Source organism: Pseudonaja textilis, chromosome 3, assembly GCF_049901715.1.
Source record: "Pseudonaja textilis isolate UNSWEBS1 chromosome 3, rPseTex1.2, whole genome shotgun sequence".
NCBI classification, from domain to species: domain Eukaryota; kingdom Metazoa; phylum Chordata; class Lepidosauria; order Squamata; family Elapidae; genus Pseudonaja; species Pseudonaja textilis.
This window is the reverse complement of record NC_141992.1, coordinates 87,950,544-87,963,767: the sequence shown is the minus strand read 5'-3', so window position 1 is coordinate 87,963,767 and position 13,224 is coordinate 87,950,544. Positions and strand designations below refer to the sequence as shown.

The 13,224-nt window shown below is 41.8% G+C and overlaps 1 protein-coding gene and 1 long non-coding RNA gene across 4 annotated transcripts in view; one reads left to right on the top strand and one right to left on the bottom strand.

Moving 5' to 3' along the window:
• The window catches only part of LOC113436178 (uncharacterized), a 301,149-nt gene that overhangs the window by 58,443 nt on the left and 229,482 nt on the right, over positions 1–13,224 (bottom strand). The gene's annotated exons all lie outside the window — the stretch shown is intronic.
• PTPRC (protein tyrosine phosphatase receptor type C) overlaps positions 12,874–13,224 on the top strand; it is an 89,896-nt gene continuing 89,545 nt past the window's right edge. For all 3 annotated transcript variants that reach the window (XM_087930304.1, XM_087930303.1, XM_026700455.2), the window contains exons 1-2: positions 12,874–12,974; positions 13,058–13,179. In XM_087930304.1, coding sequence (XP_087786430.1) covers positions 13,113–13,179 — 67 coding nt within the window. In that variant the 5' untranslated portion in view covers positions 12,874–12,974; positions 13,058–13,112. The remainder of the gene's footprint in view (positions 12,975–13,057; positions 13,180–13,224) is intronic.

Sequence of the window (13,224 nt, the reverse complement as noted above, 5' to 3'; positions counted from 1 at the left end):
CCCAATAAAATACATACTGGAAGAGCAATGCAGGATAAAAGAGGGAGTGAATGGGGAAAGAACCACCTGTAGTTCCTGCTATTACACAAGTACTATATTTTGGCTCCAAAAATTTGAACTACTTCTAGGTGGCAGCAAAGTTAACTTATTTATCTTTTGGTCAACTACATTTTGACCTTCAAAGGACCTTCTTTGTTTGTTCTGCTATTTCTCACTTGCCAGAATGGTGGAGCTGAAAAGTTTGCTTTGTGGATTATAAAGCTCCTATTATGATTTAACTCCCTGTAAAATATAGACCTGGCATTTATTCTGAACTTGATTAGTTCACCTTGAACTTTATTCTACATGTTACTTAGGTTGTCTATCTCAGCAGATGTTCAATGCATTTTGGGCATTTTGAAACTTGATTGCTAAGCAAGCACGTTCCATTCTTTGGTTTCCTTTACAACTTTTTAATATAGTTTGACGAGTAAAATCAAAAGTAATCTTATAGTCCACAAGAAGCCTTGGTAGAACACAATGAAACATCTAGAAAGAGGCCTTCTTTGAGGAAGATGGGCAGTTAAGAAATATGAAATATAATTAAATGATTAAAATGCACTAAGGGCATTTTAAGATTGAATAGATTGTGGACTAGTGAACTTTTGTTCTCATAATTATTATAGGAAGTGTAATTTTAGAGAAGCATAATGTTCTGTATATATGACATGATTTAGTCAGGGGCATTTTTATCAAAGGTATCCTTCTTCATTAATACTTGAGTCTAAGTTTGACTTGAAAAGCAGAGTGACTTGTTAAACTCAATTATAGCAAGTCCAGCTGAACAATGTCTTTACAGTTTTTGTGACATTTCCTAATGTTCTGAAACAGGCCGGGAATTTGTAATGTTCCTGTGCTCCATAAAAATCAAAGTGTTTCAGATTATTAATTGGTAAATAAAAATTTTAGTGACAATTTTTAGTGACATAAACATAGGACAAGAAGATTTTTTTTACTTCTAGATAAACTGAGGTTTTATCTTTTCTGGTAAGAATAGAATAGAATAGAATTCTTTATTGGCCAAGTGTGGTTGGATACACAAGGAATTTGTCTTGGTGTAAATACTTTCAGTATACATAAAAGAAAAGATACATTCGTTAAGAATCAAGAATCATAACGTACAACACTTAATGATAGTCATAGGGTACAATGAGCAATCAAATCATACTAGGAAACAGTCAATATAAATCATAAGGATACAAGCCACAAAGTTACAGTCATACAGTCACAAGTGGGAGGGGATGGGTGATAAGGAGTGATGAGAAGATTAATAGTAAGAGTAGTAGAAAAAGTAAGCTTTTTCATTATGTTCTATGTGCAAAATATGACAACTGGTTTTAATTCAGTAACCAAGACTAAAATTAACCAAACTTAGTTTCTTATGTAATTGCAATAACAGAATCCAGGCCCATACATTCACATATACACACAGTCTGAACATACTAATCCCATCAGTTGAGGGAATTGATGGAGCGAGAATTGTAAAGAAATGTTAATGCAGGTGCTTCATTCCACTGGATCATCTCTGCTGTCCAGATGCCTGTTTCATGTGAGAATTAAACATGCAAAATGCAATTTAGAAGTTGTTAACCATTACCAACACACTCTGTTTCTCAAGAATATTGAGGGCGGGGGGGAAGATAGTAGAGAAACAATGTGCTTTGGAGGAAGGAGAAAATATAAATGAAATATAAATATAAATGAAAGTGATAGAAATACAAAGTACCACTTAAACCAACAAAGAAACAACCTCCTCATACAAAGACACATACACACATTTGTACAGATACATCAAAATAATGAAATACAAAGCAATGCACACACAAAAATAGATGCATACAAATCCTGAAACACACATACGCACATAGAAAAATACCTAACATCCATGTATGTTAGGAGTAAAAATATCACAGTAACTGAGAAGAAAATGCAGATACATACATTCATACAAACACAAATCATAAATTAATAAATATGGAGTAAAACACCCACACCCACACAGAGACATGTAGATTCAAAGGCACTCATTTAAAATATGGGAGGAGATCCCGAGAAGAAAGCAGCTTTAGTAGCTGACAGAAGAGTGACAGAAAATAGGAGAATAGAATGGGAACCAGAAGTGATATGGAGGGAAAACAATGGAATAATGAAATGAATGAAACATTAAAGAAAGAAATAGGGTGGGAAAGAAAAGTGGAGTCCTTGATGAGAAGGGAAGGTAGATGTTGCATCAATGAAATGGAGGAATGATAAGACAAGGGGAAACCATAGTCTGGTGGCACAGATGGGGCAAAGATGCAGTGGAAAATGAAGCTATAGATAGTGGCATAGAAGCTGGGTACAATAGAAATGATTTGGGACAATATATGTGAAGCACAGGACATACTAACTAAAGTCTAGCATGATATGGCTCTGTTGAAGACCACCTACTTCTTCAAGGCAAATACTGTCTTGACTACTTGTCAGAGTTCCATTTTTCATGCTATAGTGTAGGTAATCCTTGCACATATTTCAGATCACTGCAAAAAAGTAAGAAGTGCTGCATGCATGATTTAATGAGAAGATCCCCTGAATATTTTATCTATATTTAAACACTTAGTTGTTTATTTCTTTATCAATCAGTATTTACAATCCAGTTCAATTTGTACAGATTCTCTGTGGCAAACATCACTTTAATAGTAATAGTAGTAATAGTAAATTATCTACAATAGTCATCCAAAACCACTAACAACCAAAAAATCTCATTGAATGGGTACAGATTTAATTTCCTTCTAGAAAGCAAAGAGGATTGGGGCCATCAGACTTCCAGGAGATAGGAATGAATGAAGAACCCACATAGAATGAAGAACCCACTCAAAAAGGCCCATTATCTGCTCCAGACCCCCATATACTATGATATGGGAAGCTCCTTAGCAGATTTTCTTTAGTTACCTATATTGGATGGCAAACTCTTATTGTTTGTTTGTTTTAAAATACTTATAAACCTCACCATCCCAAAGGACCCTGAAGACTGTGCAACATCAAATAAATACTTAATAAATAACTAAGTCAAAATCAATAACTAAAACAAAACCTAACTACAAAAGAAAAAGAAAGCACATTGAAATAAAACAGATTTAATTTGGTTTGGAACTAACTAGTATGCAGTAGGCTACTTCCACATAGCTAGTCTGATGTATTCTCCATTCCATCTCATTATTCACCGTTTTCCCTCTGTATCACTTCTGGTTTCCTTTCCACATTCATATCCATAAACAATTTAACAACATACACACTTAGCAAGCACCAAATATATTTCACTCACTTCCTACAATAGTTCTTCCCACCTATATTCTAAAACTTTTCCTCTTCTAGGAGATTTGTATCTCTCAGACAGTTTTAGCTAAATTCAGCCTCAAATCTTAAATACAATTTTAAATGGTCAAATCTGATCACAGCTCTCTAATTCCTCTTCTAGATTCATTCATTTATTAGGTTTCAGCATCAATTATTCAATTTTTTAAAGTTACTGTTTTTGGTCAAAAATCATTTCTAATTATTACAATATTTAGGTTTCACATAAACTAATTTCATAAATATGAATTCACATTTTTTTTTCATAAGCATTTAGAAGCAAAGAATTTTCAATGGTGGAAAAGATCTTACTATGACCAGGTACAGCATTTATTTTTGCAAATAATTGTTGTCCTGCATCCAGCGTAATATCTAACCAAATATGAAGGATTATTTAAACATGCCTCTAACAGATTGTTCAATTCCAGGGAAGTGCAAGATAGTTCTAATATGTTAAGTGTGACAAGTGCCCTTGTTTTTACCAGATGGCATGATTCTCACTGTTGTAGTTTGAAGGAAAGGAGAGGCTTAGACCAGGGCATGCAGTTAACAAGGTTTATTTAAGGAACGGTGGTTGTCGCGTCTGCCAGCCAACAGGCAGACTAGCGTGCGAACAACGGCTGGCTTGGCTTGACAGCCGGCCTTATATAGCCGGCTGTCAAACGGTGCCAGCCAATAGGAGCGGTCGGTGCTCCTGCTTAAAGAGCGGACCCGGTTGGAACCCCAACCGGTTCCCAAGACATAACACCCCTTCCCCCTAGATGGGAACACGTATAGTCTTTGAGATACGCCGGTGGTCTGTGTTGGCGACCAGAGCGACGTAACTCAGGAGAGTCATTGGGCGAAGACAAGTTCGCGGACCCCTGGTCAGGGTACGTAGGGGGGCGAGCTGGGCTCGGTGCAGGAAGTGGAACCAGGGAAAAGTCTCTGCCTTCGCTGGGGATAAACAGTGGCGCTCCCGGCTGGCAGTCCCGGTCTACTGCCTGCTCCCTCTGCTCCGTTGGAGATGGTTGGTCACTCTGGGGATCCTCGGCTGGACCTTGGTGTGGAGTCCGCGGCTCATCTGGTGGAGACGGGTCTGGGCTGGTCAGGCTGCTCCGTCGTCTCCGCAGCTGGTCCAGGTGCCTTCGCCACACACGACCGTCTTCAAGTTGGACCCGATAAGATCTCGGACCTGTGACAGCCACGACCTTCCCTGGCACCCACAGTGGGTTCCCCGCGTAGTTCCTAGCAAACACTAGGTCCTGAATTGCGAAATCCCTGGCCAGACTGTCAGACCCCAAAGGGGTGTCTGGACAGTAGTGGGGGTGCAGCCTATCTAAGGTAGTCCCCATCAGCAGCTCGACCGGGGATTTGTTCGTAACTGTGCACGGTGTGGTATGCTGGCTTAGGAGGAAATGAGACAGTTTAGAATGCCAATCCACTTGGCCGAACCTGGCTAACACCTCCTTGGCTGATCTGACTGCCCGTTCAGCCAACCCGTTGCTAGCGGGGTGGAAGGGGGCCGTGAGGACGTGTCTGATGCCCAGATTGGTGACATACCTGCTAAATTCGTTCGAGGTGAACTGGGGGCCATTATCGGAGACCAGTGTGTCAGGAAGTCCGTGAGTTACGAAAAGGCGAGTCAGGGCTTTAGCAACTGCCTGGGTGGTGGTCGTGGGAAGTAAGGCCACATCTATCCATTTTGAATATGCATCCACGACCACCAAGAAGGTCTTGCCGTGCATTGGCCCAGCCAGGTCGATGTGAAGCCGTGACCACAGGGCATTGGCACTTTCCCACTTTGTGGGTGTGGCAGTTGGCGGGGCTGCCCTAGATTCCTGACAGGGTCGACACGAGCTTACCCACTTGGCGATCTGATTGTCCATCCCGGGCCACCAGACGTAACTTCGAGCCAACGCCTTCATCCGAACGATACCTGGATGGCCCTCGTGTAGCATCTTCAGGACAGGTATGCGAAGGGTGGTTGGTATGACCACTCTGGTACCCCACAATAGGCATCCCTGCAACTTAGAGAGCTCTAGCTGGCGAGTTTTAAATGGGGTGAAATCAACTGGATAGTTAGTTTCCGGCCACCCCCTCCCTACCCAGTCCAGAATCTGGGTGATTGTTCTGTCCTTCTTGGAATGTGACGCGATGTCGTCTGCAGTCACTGGCAGCTTGAGCTCATTTACATCAAATATGGCATGCACAGGAGCTGGGTCCTCGACTGGGGCTGGCAAGGGGCAGCGGCTGAGGGCATCAGCGTGGTTTAGATTTTTTCCGGGATGATAGACCAGTTTGTACGAGTAAGTCGCCAGGAATAAGGTCCATCTGGTCATCCTGGGCGACAATATCTGTGGGGTTTGCTTTTCCCCTGACAATAATCCTAAAAGCGGCTTGTGATCAGTAATAAGTTCGAATTGGTGCCCGAATAGAAATTCGTGGAATTTTTTGACTGCTGCTACTGCAGCCAAGGCCTCCTTATCAACCTGGCTGTAATTACGCTCAGTCGCTGAGAGGGTTCTTGAAAAGAAGGTGCCTCGGAGCCATTGGGGAGCCTGTGACTTAAGACAGCTCCTATCCCAAAAGGGGATGCGTCTGCGGCTAGGACCAATGGGAGGCGTTGGTCAAATTGTATTAAGACAGCCTCAGAGGTGAGTAGAGATTTGACTGCCAAAAATGCCTGGTTTTTTTTGGGTCCCCAGTGCCATGGTGTGTTTTTGTCTAAGAGTCTGTGCAATGGCTCAGCAACTGACGCCTTGTGTGGGAGAAATGAAGCGTAGAAGTTCAATAACCCCAGGAAGGCTTGTAACTTGGTTTTGTTGGTAGGCGTGGGTGCCTCGTGGATGGCCTTGACTTTCGATTCCACCGGGTGGATGCCTGAGGCGTCTAGCCTGTATCCTAGAAAGTCCACCTGTCTAGTGGCGATGGTACACTTCTCCCGTTTTAGTTTGAGGCCATGCTGCCTGAACTTCTCTAATACTGCCCTGACTCTCTGGATGAGTTGGGGTCTGTCCCTGGCTGAGACTAAGATGTCATCGAAATATGGCACTATGCCAGGGAGACCTTGGAGGATTCGCTCCATCAGTGATTGAAAAATACCTGGGGCTACACTTACGCCAAACTGGAGACGCTTACATCTGAATGCCCCTCTGTGCGTAACTATGGTCTGTAAGTCAGCTGTTTGGTTATCCACGGGGAACTGTTGGTATGCCTGTGACATGTCCAGTTTGGCGAAAATGGTGCCAGGTTCGAATGTGTGTAACAGGTGCTGAATGACTGGGACTGGATATGCGCTAACCTGTAGATAACGGTTGATTGACGTCTTGTAGTCAGCACAAATTCTTAGATTACCATCTTTTTTTAGTGGGGTGACTATGGGGGTCTCCCACTTAGCGAAATCAGTGGGTTCAATCACCCCTTGTTTTAGTAGTTTGTCTAGTTCCGCGTCCAATTTGGGGCGGATGGCGAAAGGTACTCTACATGGTTTTAAGCGAACGGGGACTGCCTGGGGGTCTACTGAGAAGGAGATGGGAGTGCCCTTATAGCAGCCTAACTCACTACTAAAAACGTCGGAGTAGTCTGAAAATAAGGAGTCAACATCAGAAGTTGAGACAGCATGGACTCCTTTTATACTAAGGCCGAGAGAGGGGAACCAATCCAACCCCAAAAGACTAGGGAGGGCACCATTAACAACCACTAAAGGCAAATGGCCTTTAAAGGCTTGGAATTTAACGAGAAACTTGCCTTTCCCGAGGACGGGGATGTTCTTTCCTTGGTAGTCTCTCAAGGTGAGATGGCACTTTTGAAGCTGGTTCTTTGTCAGTCTGGGCTGGATCTTCTTAAGCGTGTCCCAAGAGATGATTGAGAGTGCTGACCCCGTGTCTACCTCCATGCGGCAGGGATTACCTTCTAATAAGACAGAAAGTGTAATTTTATTGGGGGTGTAAAGTGTGTGGTTGGCTTGGTAGCAAGTATGGCAGTTTTCTACTTGCCTTCGGGGAACAGGAGAGGAAGGAGATCTTTGTGGAGAAGTGCGCGCTGCCTGGCAGACTCTTGCGAGGTGACCTTTCTTGTGGCAGTTGTGGCAGGTGGCGTTTCTGAACCTGCAAGATGCCCGGGAATGGGAACCTCCACAGGTCAGGCATAAAAGAGTTTGTTTTGGGCCACTGTTGTTTCTTGGCCTCGCTCCTACCTGCGGCTGTCTCATCGGTTTGAGACGATGCACATCGGAGTATTCTGCAGGGTCATCCTCACTTACCGCTTCTTCAGAGTGTACGGAGGAAGTGCTGGGCCTGGGTGCGGTGCCCTGGATCTCAGCTGAGGACTGGGCTGCAAGTTCTGCAGCTAAGGCTTCTTCAACTGCCTGGGGGAGGTTTAGGTCTCTTCTAGCCAGCAAACGCCTCTGGAGCTTTAGATCCCTCACCCCACAGACGAGTTGGTCGAGCAGCATATCGTCCAAATAGTTCTTGAACTCACAGTGTAGAGCTGCTGTCCTCAGGGCTGCCATATATTGATTTATGGATTCCCCCTCGGCTTGCTTCCTCATCCTAAAGGCGAAGCGCCTAGCAATCTGGGACGGTTTTGGTGAGTAGTGGTTGGATAGCGTTTCCACCAACTCTGCCCATGGGACATTCCTGATTTCTCGTGGGGCCAGGAGTGCTGTGGCGGTGTCGTAGACTACAGCCCCACAGTAGCTGAGGAAGTAGGATTTCTTCCTCTGCTCCGTAGCATCAGCCAGTCCAATGGCATCGATAAAGTGGTTGAAGCGATTCTTATACGAATCCCACTTTTCCTCATCAGGTTTGAATGGGGGGAATACTGAGTTGACATTCATTTTGGACCCCTCAGTCTCTTGGTAGACTGGTCTGCCTCACTTGGTGCTCGTGGTCTTGGTTTGATGCTGACTGTGAGCATTGGCGGCTGTGGCTACAGCGCCCTAGACTCGCTCAGTGACTTCGGCTTTCCTGAGGCGCTTGTATTTTCGCGCTCTTTTGCGAGCGTTTGGCGGCTGTGGCTGCAGTGCTGTACTGACAGCGATTCAAATTTCGTGCCTTTTGTGGTCGTGGCGGCTGAGACGCTCGCAATTTCGCTTGGTAGCTTCAGTTAGTGACAGCAACTGGAATTCGCGCCCTTTTTGTGATCGAGGCGGCTGAGGCTCTCAGCGCCGTAGCTTGCTCTAGTGGCTGCAGCTCAGTGACAGCCGTTAGAATTTTCGCGCCCTTTTTCTGCGCGCGCGGGCGGCTTTGGCTTCAGCGCCCGACTTTCACTAGCCGTGGTGCTCTAACCTTCGCGACTCTCACTGACAGCACCCGGCCTTCGCTAACCGTGGCGGATCTAACCTGAGCGGCTCTAGCACTTTCACTTCCCGATGACAGGATTCTGAGTCCGAGGCTCGGTAAGCAAAACGGCTGCGGCTTCCGTTCCTTGAGTAAAATGCTCCTGACTAGCCTTCCAATCCCACCTTCGTCGCCAGTGTTGTAGTTTGAAGGAAAGGAGAGGCTTAGACCAGGGCATGCAGTTAACAAGGTTTATTTAAGGAACGGTGGTTGTCGCGTCTGCCAGCCAACAGGCAGACTAGCGTGCGAACAACGGCTGGCTTGGCTTGACAGCCGGCCTTATATAGCCGGCTGTCAAACGGTGCCAGCCAATAGGAGCGGTCGGTGCTCCTGCTTAAAGAGCGGACCCGGTTGGAACCCCAACCGGTTCCCAAGACATAACACTCACCTCTTTGATCACCCAGTGAAAATAAGTCAGCACCCACATATGCATGCACAGGTATGTATGTATACACCCACAGAGTGGGAGCAGGAAGATGTATGAAAGAAGAACAGGAAACTTGTTTGCTTAGCCAAAAAAGAACGTTATCATTCTAGAAGCATTCAGTCAATTATGAGAGTATAATGCAGGTTGGACTGTTTTGGGGAAAGTCTATGGGATGTGTACCACATCAGGCTCCTAGAGAAAAACTTGGATATAAATAATACAATTGTATTTTATTGAGTCTGTACAAAGTATAATTAAATCTCAAATCAATCCTACTTTCAGATTTCCTATTAACATTGTCAACTTACTTGAATCTTTTCTTTCTCCCTTACTTCTTTCAATTTTTCCCCCTCAGTAATGTTCTTGGCTATTTCTGAAAGATAACTTTAACTAATGTAAATCCTGAGCTCTTCATTCCCCCAAAATTTCACAACAGAAATTTTTGTTGTCTTTTAAAAAAATCACTGTATTGCTCTTTGTTGTTTTTAGCCAAAGCCTATAAAACTTTACAGTGAAGGCATCATTAGGGATATTATGCACAAATTTTAAATGCATCCCATTGTATAATACGTTACTTTAACAACTACTGAGAAAAATGTAAGTAATTGACAGCAAGGACTGCATGAACCTGGTATCTTCAATATTTTTGCTTTTCCAAATAATCATTCTTTCTTCAGCTGAATGTATTATTCACATACCCTCCCCCCAACACACAAACACATAATTCATATACTGTATACAGACACAGATACACTGATTTACCTGTATCAATATTGTAATTTTCCTTCTAGATGAACTTCAAAGAGAAATTGAATAAAAGTGCAGCTGGTCTATTAGAGAAAGATCTTATGTATAAAAAAATGACAATAATGATATTCAATTCTTCTCATTCTTCCTTTAAACAATGTCTGATGTACTAGAAGTTGGTTAAAAGAAAAAAGAAACAACTTTGTGGAAAGTTGTTGAAAAAGAGGCAAAGGGTACCAACAGCCATGACATGTTGCATATACCTGCTGGTTGAGGTGTATGCAATGTGTCATGTCATGGCTGCTGGTGAACTTGTTTTTTTGACCCATCTTTTTCCTCTTTATTTCTCTCTGAGTTCTCTTCTCATTAAATATCTTTTTCTAGCCTCCTAATCGAGCCAGTTTCATACAACTCATACTTTTTTCTGGTTGAAAAAATGGATGAGATTAAAATTATCATATCAGAGCTACCAACATCTGGATGACTAGAAGAAGAGAGGAAAGAGTTAAAAGTTTCAGTTATCTCTTTGTTTGATCATCTGGATTTCTACAGCCCACATTTGATAGACCTAGACAAGCAGAGTTATTGGAAATGTTTGTTTCATGAAATTTCAGGCCAAAAATTTCTTTTAAGAAGAACCCTTGAAGGCATGTACCTAGAGCTGGCAAGATCCAGAAAAGCCATTTTATTTCTCTTTCAGAGAAAGTAGAAAGAACACTTATCTAATTTGATAGATGCTAAATCTCTTAAGATGCCATGGCATGGACCCCAAGACTCAACGACAGACAAAAAAAATCACTCCTATTACTGACATCAGACCAATTATGCACATCTGTTTGATGGAATTGCCAATGGGCTCTTTGAAGCTAAGCAGCAGATAGCTATATAGTAGGTGACAAGGTTTGCAGAATGAAGATGGAGATGGGAGAGCTAATATAATTGCTAAATACTTGGTCTGTTATAACTAGCATAAAGGATAACAGGTTCCCTTAAATGATCATTTGGCAAACACATATTTGTCTTTGTATTTTCAGAATTTTACCTACACTTGTGAATCATATGAGCAGCTGCTACTACATGTCTTTTTTGATATATTAAACAACACATTCAATTATATCATACTTGAACGTGGTTTCAACTCTTCCATGATGTGACTAATAGCAGGGAGGTTAGCTTTTACTAAAACCAGAACAATTGGCTCTTCCTCAAAAATGGAAAGTTTGTTGTCCTGAAAGCTCATTACTTCTTTCCATAACTGGCTGATGCTCGGGCATTTGAGATATGTCAACACACACTTTACCGTATTGTCAAGATTTGAAAGAAAAAAGATTGTGTATATGGGCTCTTGCAATGGAAGCTAGTATATCTACACAATGTATTTTTTCCCACATAGAGAGCCTTATGAAACAATTTTATATCCCCTTTAGAAATGGTTGAAGTACATGTTAATCAGTCAAAGGAGTCATTGGGAGATTTTTATTATTCCACTTTTCAATATCTTCTTGCTTCATTTTTTTCCATTTTTTTCATATTCTGTTTCAATGTAGCATAAGAAGCTAACACCTGGAACAATGAAAATGCCTAGTGATTATCTTCAATAGGTAAGTGGGGGACTCAGTATTGTCTCCCAAGAATTTGGATGCCACGTCTGATAGCATCAGGAAGATCATCTATTCTTTTCTCTCTTTCAGTACCTATGCTGATGATACACAGGCCATTATGGAAATAAATATTATGCCAGCCTATTCCCAAATCAACCCTCTTGTAAATTTTGTGAAAATTACTGCAGCTATCACCTTGAACAGGCTGAGGTGAAGTCCACTTCCACTTTTTGGCTTTCCAGGTGGGTGTTAAAACCTGGCTCTGCCACTTAGCTTAGAGTGTTGAAGGTGGCAGGTGAATTCACTGAAAAGATGCTACCACTGTACCATCTTACCATTTTTGCTTCTTGTTTTTGTATTTAATGCTTTTTAATATATATTTTAATTTTAGGCTGTCCAGAGTTCCTTTTCAGAGTGAGATGGGTGGCATATCAATTTAATAAATAAACCAATAAAATCATAGGACAGTTCCATCAGGGTTTATTTATATTTTACTAATCAAATTTATATGGCTGTCAATCTCATAGAAAATGTCTCTACTTCAGTAGTTCTACTGCTTTGAAAACTGCTTTACCATAGGATTACTCACTGAGTAATTGACACGGGAGAGAAGATTGGAGAAAAGTCACATATTACGACTTGTCCCCATAGTGACATATATTATTTGTGTGTAAATGATTGCCAGTAAGGAAAGCAGAGGAAATAGGGTCAGTTGATGGACCTTCCATGAATTGGTGTTGCACAGCACTCAGATCAACCAGTAAAAGAAATGCACACTCTTCGTAGATCCCCTCTAAAAGTTGTTACTGGACTATAAAAGAAAAGAGACATTTGATGCACACTAATATGAATATAATTATATTTAAATTTAGTTTGATTTCCCCCCAACCTCATTCATTTTTGGAAGGCAAACCTTCTACTACTACTTCTTGAAGGCCCAAAATGGATCTTGGTCTGAAAAAAAAGTTGCATACATCTAATTTAGATGAGTGATTCTTAAATTAGTACTCAGGCTAATTTATTCTTACGTTGTTGTATAACGTCCAAAACCGTAGCTAGTTTCCTTGATCATGAATGAGAGTTGCAGCACAGTTACTTCATTTACTTTACTAGTGAGTACTTTAAAGAAGAATTATATAATTTAGTATAGACTTGATTTTAAACTTGTCACTATATTATATCATAGAAAAGTTTGCCTTATTCTCTTTTTTAATAGCAGGGTTTATTTTTTCTTTGATCAAAGGCAAGAGTATTTAAAATTATTTCAACATTCAATTCTACAGAAGCAATTGCTTCTTAAGTAGGATATCAGCACAGCGCTGCAATAACTTTAGGGGGGGGGGGAAACTCTCTTTGTTACTTCCTGGAAACTGAAGAAAGAAGAAAAAGTGGTTTTAGAGAAGTGAGCAGAACTGACATCACTTTACTGTAGAGTGTGACTGCCTGTAGTTAAAATTTTGCTTGACAGAGGAAGCTGCTTCTTGGATTATAAGGACGTGTTTCAATGTATGCATACACCCTGTTCTACATTTGATGCTGGGGACTTTGCATGACTCATAGAGAGCAATAACTTTTATTTTACTTTCCAGAGACAGACATCCACATGCTGTTTTGTAAGGATACACATAACCACTGGATATAACCATGTTTTTGTGGCTAGAACTCTTGGTGTTTGGCTTGGCTCTTGTGGACATGGAAGTTTTCATAAATGGTAGGTGCCTTCATTTGTTTTGATACCACAGGTTCTCTTGGTAAT